Source organism: Mustelus asterias, unplaced genomic scaffold (assembly GCF_964213995.1).
Source record: "Mustelus asterias unplaced genomic scaffold, sMusAst1.hap1.1 HAP1_SCAFFOLD_4341, whole genome shotgun sequence".
Lineage (NCBI taxonomy): Eukaryota > Metazoa > Chordata > Chondrichthyes > Carcharhiniformes > Triakidae > Mustelus > Mustelus asterias.
In genome coordinates, this window is record NW_027594286.1 from 1 (window position 1) to 15,000 (window position 15,000).

The 15,000-nt window shown below is 56.0% G+C and overlaps 1 protein-coding gene across 1 annotated transcript in view; it reads right to left on the reverse strand.

Annotated features, from left to right (window-relative positions):
- Nucleotides 1–20: 20 nt before the first annotated feature.
- The window catches only part of LOC144491061 (rho-related GTP-binding protein Rho6-like), a 19,549-nt gene continuing 4,569 nt past the window's right edge, over nucleotides 21–15,000 (reverse strand). The window contains exons 2-5 of the mRNA XM_078208742.1: nucleotides 8,119–8,206; nucleotides 4,559–4,668; nucleotides 3,584–3,718; nucleotides 21–658 (exon numbers count right to left, since the gene is read on the reverse strand). Of these exons, the coding sequence (XP_078064868.1) occupies nucleotides 407–658; nucleotides 3,584–3,718; nucleotides 4,559–4,668; nucleotides 8,119–8,206 (585 nt within the window). The 3' untranslated portion in view covers nucleotides 21–406. The remainder of the gene's footprint in view (nucleotides 659–3,583; nucleotides 3,719–4,558; nucleotides 4,669–8,118; nucleotides 8,207–15,000) is intronic.

The window sequence follows — 15,000 nt, forward strand, 5'->3', positions numbered from 1 at the left end:
GTCGGCGGGACGGCAGTCCATTCCATTATCACCGTTGAGCGAGCGAACCTGCGGATGCAGCGGCTGTTCAGCTGCAGGAAGCGTCGCAAGGAACTCCAATGCAGATTCCGAAGGGTGTCGAGGATGGGGTGGGGAGAGTGGGGGGGGGGGGGGGGGGGGGAAACAGGAATACAAAGGGCGCAGAGACGTGGGGGGGGGGGGTGAAGGCAAGGGGTGACATCGTATCTCATGGGTGTACCTCACGCCAACCTCCATCCATCTCCCACTGGAGGAGGCGAGTGATGGGATATTCGGGAGGGTTGTGGGTGGGTGGGAGAGGGGGGCGGGGGAAGGGGAGGGGGGGGGAAGGGGAGGGGGGGGGAAGGGGAGGCGAGGGGAAGAAGTGGAGGGAGAGGGGGGGGGAATCTCACATGACGGAGCAGCTACGAGCTTTCTCCTTGGGGAAGGCTTTGGGTGCCATCGACATCTCTGGGCCGGTGGGAAGGTTCCGCGGTCTCTTGGAGAACCTCCCGGGCTGCTCGCTCTTCTCCGGGGCGCTCAGCCGGTTCAGGCAGGACAGCGAGACGGCCCGGAAGGCGCTGTGGACGCTCTTCTCCGAGGTGAAGGCGGAACATTCCAGGTAGGCCTCCGCGTCAATCAACTTGGCAGAGACTGAACCCTGGGAGGACAAAAAAAAAACCGCAAGGAACATTACAGCACAGGAACAGGTCCTTCGGCCCTCCAAGCCTGCACCCACCATCTGCCCCCCAACCCCCCGCCCCCTCTGAACTAAAGCCCCCTACCCTTCCGGGGACCGTATCCCTCTATTCCCATCCTATTCATGTATTTGTCAAGAGGCCCCTTAAAACTCACGACCGTATCCGCTTCCACTCCCTCCCCCGGCAGCGAGTTCCAGGCACCCACCACCCTCTGTGTAAAAAAACTTGCCCCGTACATCTCCTTTAAACCTTGCCCCTTAAACCTGTGCCCCCCGAGTCATTGACTCTTCCACCCTGGGGGGGGGAAAAAGCTTCTGACTATCCACTCTGTCCATGCCCCTCATAATCTTGTAGACTTCTATCAGGTCTCCCCCTCAACCTCCGTCGTTCCAGTGGGAACAAACCAAGTTTCTCCAACCTCTCCTCATAGCTAATGCCCTCCAGACCAGGACAACATCCTGGTAAATCTTTTCTGTAACCCTCTCCAAAGCCTCCACATCCTTCTGGTAGTGTGGCGACCAGAATTGAGCACTGTATTCCAAGTGCGGCCTAACTAAGGGTCTATAAAGCTGCAACATGACTTGCCAATTTTTAAACTCAATGCCCCGGCCGATGAAGGCAAGCGTGCCGTTTGCCTTCTTGACTACCTTCTCCACCTGTGTTGCCACTTTCAGTGACCTGTGTACCTGTACACCCAGATCCCTCTGCCTATCAATACTCTTAAGGGTTCTGCCATTTACTGGATATTTTCTCTCTGTGTTAGCACCAACCCTAACCTTAACCCTCGCCCTCTGCCCCAGCGCCAACCCTTGCCATCAATGTGTAAAATATCTGCCTTGTACATCTCCTTTAAACCTTGCCCCTCGCACCTTAAACCTGTGTCCCCCTAGTAATTGACTCTTCCACCCTGGGGAAAAGCTTCTGACTATCCACTCTGTCCATGCCCCTCATAATCTTGTAGACTTCTACCAGATCGCCTCTCAACCTCCTCCAGCTCCCCAAAACCCTGCCTATCTCTGGTAACTCCTCCAGCCCCCTACAACCCTCCCTATCCCAATAAATTCCCCCAGTTCCCACATCCCTCCCGATCTCTTTAACCTCCTCCAACCCTGACACCCCCTCCCTATCTCTGTAAGCTTTTCCAGCCCCCTACACCCCCTCCCTATCTCTACAACCGCCTCCAGCCCCCTACACCCCCTCCCTATCTCTGGAACCTCCTCCAGCCCCCCAAAACTTTCCCTTTCTCTGGTAACTCCTCCAGCCCCCTACAACCGTCCCTATCCCAATAAACTCCACCAGCCCCCTACACCCCCTCCGTATCTATACCCTCCCACAACCCTCCCGATCTCTGTCACCTGCTCCAGTCCCCTACAACTCCTCCCTGCAGGGGGTGTAGGGACTGGAGGAGTTTACAGAGATAGGGAGGGGGTGTAGGGGGCTGGAGGAGGTTACAGAGATAGGGAGGGGGTGTAGGGGGTTGGAGGAGGTTACAGAGACAGGGAGGGTGTGTAGGGGACTGGAGGAGGTTACAGAGATAGGGAGAGGGTGTAGGGGGCTGGAGGAGGTTACAGAGATAGGGAGGGGGTGTAGGGGGCTGGGGGACGTTACAGAGATAGGGAGGGGGTGTAGGGGGTTGGAGGAGGTTACAGAGATAGGGAGGAGTGTAGGGGGTTGGAGCAGGTTACAGAGGTAGGGAGGTGGTGTAGGGGGGCTGGAGGAGGTTACAGAGATAGGGAGGGGGTGTAGGGGGTTGGAGGAGGTTACAGAAATAGGGAGGGGTGTAGGGGGTTGGAGGAGGTTACAGAGATAGGGAGGGGGGGTGTAGGGGGCTGGAGGCGGTTACAGAGATAGGGAGGGGGGTGTAGGGGGCTGGAGGAGGTTACAGAGATAGGGAGGGGCGTAGGGGGCTGGAAGAGGTTACAGAGATAGGGAGGGGGTGGAGGGGGCTGGAGGAGGTTACAGAGATGGGGAGGGGGTGTAGGGGGTTGGAGGAGGTTACAGAGATAGGGAGGGAGGTGTAGGGGGGCTGGAGGAGGTTACAGAGATAGGGAGGGGGTGTAGGGGGTTGGAGGAGGTTACAGAGATAGGGAGGGGGTGTAGGGGGCTGGAGGAGGTTACAGAGATAGGGAGGGGGGTGCAGGGGGGCTGGAGGAGGTTACAGAGATGGGGAGGGGGTGTAGGGGGGCTGGAGGAGGTTACAGAGATAGGGAGGGGGTGTAGGGGGTTGGAGGAGGTTACAGAGATAGGGAGGGGGTGTAGGGGGGGCTGGAGGAGGTTACAGAGATAGGGAGGGGGGGGTGTAGGGGGCTGGAGGAGGTTACAGAGATAGGGAGGGGGTGTAGGGGGTTGGAGGAGGTTACAGAGATAGGGAGGGAGGTGTAGGGGGGCTGGAGGAGGTTACAGAGATAGGGAGGGGGTGTAGGGGGTTGGAGGAGGTTACAGAGATAGGGAGGGGGTGTAGGGGGCTGGAGGAGGTTACAGAGATAGGGAGGGGGGTGCAGGGGGGCTGGAGGAGGTTACAGAGATGGGGAGGGGGTGTAGGGGGGCTGGAGGAGGTTACAGAGATAGGGAGGGGGTGTAGGGGGGGCTGGAGGAGGTTACAGAGATAGGGAGGGGGGGGTGTAGGGGGCTGGAGGAGGTTACAGAGATAGGGAGGGGGTGTAGGGGGCTGGAGGAGGTTACAGAGATAGGGAGGGGGAGTAGGGGGCTGGAGGAGGTTACAGAGATAGGGAGGGGGTGTAGGGGGCTGGAGGAGGTTACAGAGATAGGGAGGGGGTGTAGGGGGCTGGAGGAGGTTACAGAGATAGGGAGGGGGTGTAGGGGGCTGGAGGGGGTTACAGAGATAGGGAGGGGGTGTAGGGGGACTGGAGGAGGTTAAGACATGCCTGTTCATTGGAGATGGGAGCCTGTTTTTGATTGGAGAGCTCCAACACCGTGCTGTAGTCTGTCCGGAGATCTGTCTTGCAACCAACCAGTACGACCCGGGTAGAAGGACAATAATCCTTCACTTCAGTCTTCCACTGTGGAGATACCAAAGGTTGAAACACTTTAAGGTCAGTGCTGAGGAAGCGCCGCACTGTGTGAGGGTCAGTGCTGAGGGAGCGCCGCACTGTGGGAGGGTCGGTGCTGAGGGAACGCCGCACTGTGGGAGGGTCAGTGCTGAGGGAGCGCCGCACTGTGTGGGAGGGTCGGTGCTGAGGGAGCGCCTCACTGTGGGAGGGTCAGTGCTGAGGGAGTGCCGCACTGTGGGAGGGTCAGTGCTGAGGGAGCGCCGCACTGTGGGAGGGTCGGTGCTGAGGGAGCGCCGCACTGTGGGAGGGTCAGTGCTGAGGGAGCGCCGCACTGTGTGGGAGGGTCGGTGCTGAGGGAGCCCCGCACTGTGGGAGGGACGGTGCTGAGGGAGCGCCGCACTGTGGGAGGGTCGGTGCTGAGGGAGCGCCGCACTGTGGGAGGGTCGGTGCTGAGGGAGCCCCGCACTGTGGGAGGGTTAGAGCTGAGGGAGCGCCGCACTGTGGGAGGGTCAGTGCTGAGGGAGCGCCGCACTGTGTGGGAGGGTCAGTGCTGAGGGAGCGCCGCACTGTGTGGGAGGGTCAGTGCTGAGGGAGCGCCGCACTGTGTGGGAGGGTCAGTGCTGAGGGAGCGCCGCACTGTGGGAGGGTCAGTGCTGAGGGAGCGCCGCACTGTGGGAGGGTCAGTGCTGAGGGAGCGCCGCACTGTGGGAGGGTCAGTGCTGAGGGAGCGCCGCACTGTGGGAGGGTCAGTGCTGAGGGAGCGCCGCACTGTGGGAGGGTCAGCGCTGAGGGAGCGCCGCACTGTGGGAGGGTCAGCGCTGAGGGGGGGGACAGTGTAAAGATATTTACCTTTTTAACCGCACTGTCGAGAGTCTCTGGACGTGAAACATCAAAGCAAAGGAGGACAGCGTCAGAATCGCTGTAACAAAGGGGCCGAACATTATCATAGTACGGGGAACCTGGAATAAAAAGGTTCGTGTTCTCAGGAATGTTCCGGTCTGAAGCGACACTGGGCAAGATGCATCATGTCCAATTAATCTTGGACTCAATTTACAATCTCACAGCGCCCTGAGACTGACTGATGTCCAATCACAATCGTGGAACTCCCTCCCTTACAGCTTGGCGTGTTTGTCCACAGATCTCTGACACTAAGGGACAATTTAGCATGGCCAATCCCCCTAACCTACACATCTTTGGACACTAAGGGACAATTTAGCATGGCCAATCCACCCTAACCTACACATCTTTGGACACTAAGGGACAATTTAGCATGGCCAATCCACCCTAACCTGCACATCTTTGGACACTAAGGGACAATTTAGCATGGCCAATCCACCCTAACCTACACATCTTTGGACACTAAGGGACAATTTAGCACGGCCAATCCACCCTAACCTACACATCTTTGGACACTAAGGGACAATTTAGCATGGCCAATCCACCCTAACCTACACATCTTTGGACACTAAGGGGCAATTTAGCATGGCCAATCCATCCTAACCTACACATCTTTGGACACTGAGGGACAATTTAGCACGGCCAATCCACCCTAACCTACACATCTTTGGACACTAAGGGACAATTTAGCATGGCCAATCCACCTAACCTACACATCTTTGGACACTAAGGGACAATTTAGCATGGCCAATCCACCTAACCTACACATCTTTGGACACTAAGGGACAATTTAGCATGGCCAATCCACCCTAACCTACACATCTTTGGACACTAAGGGACAATTTAGCACGGCCAATCCACCCTAACCTACACATCTTTGGACACTAAGGGACAATTTAGCACGGCCAATCCACCCTAACCTGCACATCTTTGGACACTAAGGGGCAATTTAGCATGGCCAATCCACCCTAACCTACACATCTTTGGACACTAAGGGACAATTTAGCATGGCCAATCCACCCTAACCTGCACATCTTTGGACACTAAGGGGCAATTTAGCACAGCCAATCCACCCTAACCTACACATCTTTGGACACTAAGGGGCAATTTAGCACAGCCAATCCACCCTAACCTACACATCTTTGGACACTAAGGGACAATTTAGCATGGCCAATCCACCCTAACCTGCACATCTTTGGACACTAAGGGGCAATTTAGCATGGCCAATCCACCCTAACCTGAACATCTTTCAGACTGTGGGAGGAAACCGGAGGAAACCCACGCAGACACGGGGAGAACGTGCAAACTCCACACAGAGAGTGACCCGAGCCGGGAATCGAACCCCGGGTCCCTGGCGCTGTGAGGCAGCAGCGCTAACCCCACACTGTGCCACCCAAACAAGTACACACACACACACACACACACATACAGTAGAACAGGGGAATGTCTGAATCTCTTTGGTTGTATAAGAAGCTCTGGAATTTGGGTGTACTAATTCTGCATCATTCTCACGTGGGGGTAAAGTCGCAAAGATACAATCAACAGGCCAACTCAGGTTCAACCAAGTCTTCTGTCGCAATATTCACAACACGAGGGACTCAGGGAGTTAGCACTGATTCTGAGATTGAAAGTTCTGACGCTGGGAAGTTCTGTGGAACAAAGGGGCCTTGGCGTGTTTGTCCACAGGTGTCTGAAGGCGGGAGGGCAGGTGAGTCGGATGGTGTGAAAGGCGTACGGGGCACTCGCCTTCATCCATCGAGGCACAGATTACAAAAGCAGGGAGGTCATGTTGGAGTTGTATAGAACTTTGGTGAGGTCACAGCTGGAGCGCTGTGTGCAGTTCTGGTCGCCACACTATAGGACGGACATGATCGCACTGGAGGGGGTGCGGAGGAGATTCACCAGGATGCTGCCTGGGACGGAGCATTGAAGTTATGAAGAGAGGTTGGGGTAAGGCTTGGGTTGTTCTCATTGGAGCAGAGAAGACTGAGGGGGGGTGACCTGGTCGAGGTGTTCAAGGTTATGAGGGACACGGACAGTGGATAAGGATCAGCGGTTCCCCTGAGTTGAAGGGTCAGTCACGAGGGGGACACAGGTTCAAGGTGAGGGGGGTGGGAGGTTGAGGGGAGGATTTGAGGAAAATCTTTTTTACCCAGAGGGTGGTGAGGGTCTGGAATGCGCTGTCTGGGAGGGTGGTGGAGGGGGGGATGCCTCACATCCTTTAAAAAGCACCTGGATGAGCACTTGGCGCGTCGGAACATTCCGGGCTATGGACCAAGGGCTGGCGAGAGGGATTAGGTGGGCAGGTCAGGTGTTTCTAATGTTTCGGAACTCCCTCCCTAACAGGGACATCAGTCAGTCCCCGTGTGTGAGTGTGTGGTGTAGGTACACCCACAGCGCTGTTAGGGAGGGAGTTCCAGGATTGTGATTGGACATCAGTCAGTCCCCGTGTGTGTGTGTGGTGTAGATACACCCACAGCGCTGTTAGGGCGGGAGTTCCAGGACTGTGATTGGACATCAGTCAGTCCCCGTGTGTGTGTGGTGTAGGTACACCCACAGCGCTGTTGGGGAGGGAGTTCCAGGACTGTGATTGGACATCAGTCAGTCCCCGCGTGTGTGTGGTGTAGGTACACCCACAGTGCTGTTAGGGAGGGAGTTCCAGGCTTGTGATTGGACATCAGTCAGTCCCCGTGTGTGTGGTGTAGGTACACCCACAGCGCTGTTAGGGAGGGAGTTCCAGAATTGTGATTGGACATCAGTCAGTCCCCGTGAGTGTGGTGTAGGTACACCCACAGTGCTGTTAGGGAGGGAGTTCCAGGATTGTGATTGGACATCAGTCAGTCCCCGTGTGTGTGTGGGGTGTAGGTACACCCACGGCGCTGTGAGGGAGGGAGTTCCAGGATTTTGACCCCAGCCGCAGTGAAGGAACGGCCGATATGTTTCCAAGTCGGGATGGTGTTTATGTGTGTGTGTGTGTGCGCGTGTGTGTGTGTCTCGTGGGGGGAACTTGCAGGTGGTGGTGTTCCCCATGCGTCTGCTGCTACCCCCCTCCCCACCACTCACCCCCTTGTCCTTCTAGGTGGGTAGAGGTGGTGGGTTTGGAAGGTGCTGTTCGAAGGAGCCTCGGCGAGTCGCTGCGGGGCATCCATTAGTTGGTGCACACAGCTGCCACTGTGCGTTGGTGGTGGAGGGAGTGAATGTCGAAGGTGGGGTGGGGAGGAGCGGTTAGCGTGTCGATTGAGGAGGGAGGATGGAGGCTGCGTTGTCCCTGGATGTTGTTGATGTGTCGAAGGGGAGCGGTGGGAAGAAAACTGGATGAAGACACGAGGGAGTGAGGAATAGATACATGGTGATGGGGAAGGGGGGAGGTGACGGAGGGGGGGGGAGCTGCGGGGAGGAAGGGGGGGGGTTTGGTGCAGTAGGAAAAGCAGCAGAGAGCAGAGGGGCTGAATGGCCAGTTCCTGTGCGGATCAAAGCTCCCAAAACCAAGTTGCATGTTCCAAGGTTCCCACCTGATGTATCCCAGAGACTGAGTTCGACTCGATGGTCTTCAAGATCCACACTGGCTGTATAATTCTCAAAAACAGTCGGAACGTAAGTCTGTGAGGGGAAAACTGAGTTAGTTCACACACCAATAAACAGCACAGGGGTTAGATACAGAGTAAAGCTCCCTCAGCACTATCCCCCATCAAACACTCCCAGGACAGGTACAGCACGGGGTTAGATACAGAGTAAAGCTCCCTCTACACTGTCCCCATCAAACACTCCCAGGACAGGTACAGCACGGGGTTCGATACAGAGTAAAGCTCCCTCTACACTGTCCCCCATCAAACACTCCCAGGACAGGTACAGCACGGGGTTAGATACAGAGTAAAGCTCCCTCTACACTGTCCCCATCAAACACTCCCAGGACAGGTACAGCACGGGGTTAGATACAGAGTAAAGCTCCCTCTACACTGTCCCCATCAAACACTCCCAGGACAGGTACAGCACGGGGTTAGATACAGAGTAAAGCTCACTCTACACTGTCCCCATCAAACACTCCCACGACAGGTACAGCACGGGGTTAGATACAGAGTAAAGCTCCCTCTACACTGTCCCCCCATCAAACACTTCCACGACAGGTACAGCACGGGGTTAGATACAGAGTAAAGCTCCCTCTACACTGTCCCCCCATCAAACACACCCAGGACAGGTACAGCACGGGGTTAGATACAGAGTAAAGCTCCCTCTACACTGTCCCCCGTCAAACACTCCCAGGACGGGTACAGCACGGGGTTAGGTACAGAGTAAAGCTCCCTCTACACTGTCCCCCGTCAAACACTCCCAGGACGGGTACAGCACGGCGTTAGATACAGAGTAAAGCTCCCTCTACAATGTCCCCATCAAACACTCCCAGGACAGGGACAGCACGGTGTTAGATACAGAGTAAAGCTCCCTCTACACTGTCCCTCATCAAACACAGTAAGAAGTTTAACAACACCAGGTTAAAGTCCAACAGGTTTATTTGGGTGCAAAAGCCACACAAGCTTTCGGAGCCTGAAGCTCCTTCTTCAGATGAGAGGGAATTCTGTTCACAAGAAGGGCGTATAAAGACACAGACTCAATTTACATGAATAGTGTTTGGAATGCGAATACTTACAGCTAATCAAGTCTTTAAGATACAAACAATGTGAGTGGAGAGAGGGTTAAGCACAGGTTAAAGAGATGTGTATTGTCTCCAGACAAGACAGCCAGTGAGACTCTGCAGGTCCAGGCAAGGTGTGGAGGTTACAGATAGTGTGACATGAACCCAATATCCCGGTTGAGGCCGTCCTCGTGTGTGCGGAACTTGGCTATCAGTCTCTGCTCAGCGACTCTGCGTTATTGTGAAGGCCGCCTTGGAGAACGCTTACCCGGAGATCAGAGGCCGAATGCCCGTGACTGCTGAAGTGCTCCCCAACAGGAAGAGAACACTCTTGCCTGGTGATTGTCGAGCGGTGTTCATTCATCCGTTGTCGCAGCGTCTGCCTGGTCTCCCCAATGTACCATGCCTCGGGACATCCTTTCCTGCAGCGTATCAGGTGGGGGTGTGGGGATGGCCTTGGCTTCTTGCCTTCAAACAACCGCGCAACCTCAAACAGACCATTGTCCGCAGCAAACTACCCAGCCTTCAGGAGAACAGTGACCACGACACCACACAACCCTGCCACAGCAACCTCTGCAAGACGTGCCGGATCATCGACACAGATGCCATCATCTCACGTGAGAACACCATCCACCAGGTACACGGTACCTACTCTTGCAACTCGGCCAACGTTGTCTACCTGATATGCTGCAGGAAAGGATGTCCCGAGGCATGGTACATTGGGGAAACCATGCAGACGCTGCGACAACGGATGAATGAACACCGCTCGACAATCACCAGGCAAGACTGTTCTCTTCCTGTTGGGGAGCACTTCAGCGGTCACGGGCATTCAGCCTCTGATCTTCGGGTAAGCGTTCTCCAAGGCGGCCTTCGCGACACACGACAGCGCAGAGTCGCTGAGCAGAAACTGATAGCCAAGTTCCGCACACACGAGGACGGCCTCAACCGGGATATTGGGTTCATGTCACACTATCTGTAACCCCCACAGTTGCGTGGACCTGCAGAGTTTCACTGGCTGTCTTGTCTGGAGACAATACACATCTCTTTAACCTGTGTTGATGCTCTCTCCACTCACATTGTTTCTTAAAGACTTGATTAGTTGTAAGTATTCGCATTCCAACCATTATTCATGTAAATTAAGTCTGTGTCTTTATAAGCCCTGTTAATAAACACAACTCCCACTCACCTGAAGAAGGAGCTTAAGGCTCCGAAAGCTTGTGTGGCGTTTGCTACCAAATAAACCTGTTGGACTTTAACCTGGTGTTGTTAAACTTCTTACTGTGTTTACCCCAGTTCAACACCGGCATCTCCACATCATGACTCCCATCAAACACTCCCAGGACAGGTACAGCACGGGGTTAGATACAGAGGAGAGCTCCCTCTGCACTGTCCCCCATCAAACACTCCCAGGACACGTACAGCACGGGGTTAGATACAGAGTAAAGCTCCCTCTGCACTGTCCCCCATCAAACACTCCCAGGACAGGTACAGCACGGGGTTAGATACAGAGTAAAGCTCCCTCTACACTGTCCCCATCAAACACTCCCAGGACAGGTACAGCACGGGATTTGACACAGAGTAAAGCTCCCTCTACACTGTCCCCATCAAACACTCCCAGGACAGGTACAGCACGGGGTTAGATACAGAGTAAAGCTCCCTCGACACTTTCCCCCATCAAACACTCCCAGGACAGGTACAGCACGGGGTTAGATACAGAGTAAAGCTCCCTCTACACTGTCCCCCCATCAAACACTCCCAGGACAGGTACAGCACGGGGTTAGATACAGAGTAAAGCTCCCTCGACATTTTCCCCCATCAAACACTCCCAGGACAGGTACAGCACGGGGTTAGATACAGAATAAAGCTCCCTCTACACTGTCCCCCATCAAACACTCCCAGGACAGGTACAGCACGGGGTTAGATACAGAGTAAAGCTCACTCTACACAGTCCCCCATCCAACACTTCCAGGACAGGTACAGCACGGGGTTAGATACAGAATAAAGCTCCCTCTACACTGTCCCCCATCAAACACTCCCAGGACAGGTACAGCACGGGGTGAGATACAGAATAAAGCTCCCTCTACACTGTCCCCCATCAAACACATCCAGGACAGGTACAGCACGGGGTTAGATACAGAGTAAAGCTCCCTCTACACTGTCCCCCATCAAACACTCCCAGGACAGGTACAGCACGGGGTGAGATACAGAGTAAAGTTTAAAAAAGGAAGGAGACAAAAGGCGGGTAACTATAGGCCGGTCAGCTTAACGTCTGTAGTAGGGAAAATGCTGGAATCCATTATTAAAGAGGAGATAGCAGGGCATCTGGATAGAAATGGTTCGATCAATCAGACGCAGCATGGATTCATGAGGGGAAAGTCGTGCTTGACGAACATGTTGGATTTTTATGAAGATGTGACTAGGGCGGTTGATGGAGGAGAACCGGTGGATGCGGTGTTTTTGGATTTCCAAAAGGCGTTTGATAAGGTGCCCCATAAAAGGCTGCTGAAGAAGATTAGGGCACACGGAGTTGGGGGTAGTGTGTTAAAGTGGATTGGGGACTGGCTATCCGACAGGAAGCAAAGAGTCGGAATAAATGGGTGTTTTTCCGGTTGGAGGAAGGTAACTAGTGGCGTGCCGCAGGGATCGGTACTCGGGCCGCAACTGTTTACCATTTATATAGATGATCTGGAGGAGGGGACTGAGTGGAGGGTAACAAAGTTCGCAGACGACACAAAGATAAGTGGAAAAGTGAATCGTGTGGAGGACGGAGAAGATCTGCAGAGAGATTTGGACAGGCTGAGTGAGTGGGCGAGGATATGGCAAATGGAGTATAACGTTGAGAAATGCGAGGTTATACACTTTGGAGGAAATAATAACAAATGGGATTATTATCTCAATGGAAATAAATTAAAACATGCTACCGTGCAAAGGGACCTGGGGGTCCTTGTGCATGAGACGCAAAAGCCCAGTCTGCAGGTACAACAGGTGATCAAGAAGGCAAATGGGATGTTGGCCTATATTGCGAGGGGGATAGAATATAAAAGCAGGGATGTCTTGATGCACCTGTACAGGGCATTGGTGAGGCCGCAGCTGGAATACTGTGTGCAGTATTGGTCCCCTTATTTGCGGAAGGATATATTGGCATTGGAGGGAGTGCAGAGAAGGTTCACCAGGTTGATACCGGAGATGAGGGGTTTGGATTATGAGGAGAGGCTGAGGAGATTGGGTTTGTACGCGTTGGAGTTTAGAAGGATGAGGGGGGATCTTATGGAGACTTATAAGATAATGCGGGGGCTGGATAGGGTGGAGGCGGAGAGATTCTTTCCACTTAGTAAGGAAGTTAAAACTAGAGGGCACAGCCTCAAAATAAAGGGGGGTCGGTTTAAGACAGAGTTGAGGAGGAACTTCTTCTCCCAGAGGGTGGTGAATCTCTGGAATTCTCTGCCCACTGAGGTGGTGGAGGCTACCTCGCTGAATATGTTTAAAGCGCGGATGGATGGATTCCTGATCGGTAAGGGAATTAGGGGTTATGGGGATCAGGCGGGTAAGTGGTACTGATCCACGTCAGATCAGCCATGATCTTATTGAATGGCGGGGCAGGCTCGAGGGGCTAGACGGCCTACTCCTGCTCCTATTTCTTATGTTCTTATGTTCTTATGTAAAGCTCCCTCTCCACTGTCCCCCATCAAACACTCCCAGGACAGGTACAGCACGGGGTTAGATACAGAGTAAAGCTCCCTCTACACTGTCCCCCATCAAACACTCCCAGGACAGGTACAGCACGGGGTTAGATACAGAGTAAAGCTCCCTCTACACTGTCCCCCCATCAAACACTCCCAGGACAGGTACAGCACGGGGTTAGATACAGAGTAAAGCTCCCTCTACACTGTCCCCCATCAAACACTCCCAGGACAGGTACAGCACGGGGTTAGATACAGAGTAAAGCTCCCTCTATACTGACCGACAAAATGCTCAGTGTGTCACTGCTGAGGGAGCGCCGCACTGTGGGAGGGTCAGTGCCGAGGGAGCTCCGCACTGTGGGAGGGTCAGTGCTGAGGGAGCGCCGCACTGTGGGGAGGGTCAGTGCTGAGGGAGCGCCGCACTGTGGGAGGGTCAGTGCTGAGGGAGCGCCGCACTGTGGGAGGGTCAGTGCTGAGGGAGCACCGCACTGTGGGAGGGTCAGTGCTGAGGGAGCGCCGCACTGTGGGAGGGTCAGTGCTGAGGGAGCGCCGCACTGTGGGAGGGTCAGTGCTGAGGGAGCACCGCACTGTGGGAGGGTCAGTGCTGAGGGTGCGCCGCACTGTGGGAGGGTCAGTGCTGAGGGAGCGCCGCACTGTGGGAGGGTCACTGCTGAGGGAGCGCCGCACTGTGGGAGGGTCAGTGCCGAGGGAGCTCCGCACTGTGGGAGGGTCAGTGCTGAGGGAGCGCCGCACTGTGGGAGGGTCAGTGCTGAGGGAGCGCCGCACTGTGGGAGGGTCAGTGCTGAGGGAGCGCCGCACTGTGGGAGGGTCGGTGCTGAGGGAGCGCCGCACTGTGGGAGGGTCAGTGCTGAGGGAGCGCCGCACTGTGGGAGGGTCAGTGCTGAGGGAGCGCCGCACTGTGGGAGGGTCAGTGCTGAGGGAGCGCCGCACTGTGGGAGGGTCAGTGCTGAGGGAGCGCCGCACTGTGGGAGGGTCAGTGCTGAGGGAGCGCCGCACTGTGGGAGGGTCGGTGCTGAGGGAGCGCCGCACTGTGGGAGGGTCGGTGCTGAGGGAGCGCTGCTCTGTGGGAGGGTCAGTGCTGAGGGAGCGCTGCTCTGTGGGAGGGTCAGTGCAGAGGGAGTGCCGCACTGTGGGAGGGTCAGTGTTGAGGGAGTGCCACACTGTGGGAGGTTCAGTGCTGAGGGAGCGCTGCTCTGTGGGAGGGTCAGTGCAGAGGGAGTGCCGCACTGTGGGAGGGTCAGTGCTGAGGGAGCGCCGCACTGTGGGAGGGTCAGTGCTGAGGGAGCGCCGCACTGTGGGAGGGTCGGTGCTGAGGGAGCGCCGCACTGTGGGAGGGTCAGTGCTGAGGGAGCGCCGCACTGTGGGAGGGTCAGCGTTGAGGGAGCGCCGCACTGTGGGAGGGTCGGTGCTGAGGTAGCGCTGCTCTGTGGGAGGGTCAGCGCTGAGGGAGCGCCGCACTGTGGGAGGGTCAGTGCTGAGGGAGCGCCGCACTGTGGGAGGGTCAGTGCTGAGGGAGCGCCGCACTGTGGGAGGGTCAGTGCTGAGGGAGCGCCGCACTGTGGGAGGGTCAGTGCTGAGGGAGCGCTGCTCTGTGGGAAGGTCAGTGCTGAGGGAGCGCTGCACTGTGGGAGGGTCAGTGCTGAGGGAGCGCCGCACTGTGGGAGGATCAGTGGTGAGGGAGCGCCGCACTGTGGGAGGGTCAGTGCTGAGGGAGCGCCGCACTGAGTGAGGGTCAGTGCTGAGGGAGCTCCGCACTGTGGGAGGGTCGGTGCTGAGGGAGCGCCGCACTGAGTGAGGGTCAGTGCTGAGGGAGCTCCGCACTGTGGGAGGGTCAGTGCTGAGGGAGCGCCGCACTGTGGGAGGGTCAGTGCTGAGGGAGCGCCGCACTGTGGGAAGGTCAGTGCTGAGGGAGCGCGGCACTGTGGGAGGGTCAGTGCTGAGGGAGCGCCGCACTGTGGGAGGATCAGTGGTGAGGGAGCGCCGCACTGTGGGAGGGTCAGTGCTGAGGGAGCGCCGCACTGAGTGAGGGTCAGTGCTGAGGGAGCTCCGCACTGTGGGAGGGTCGG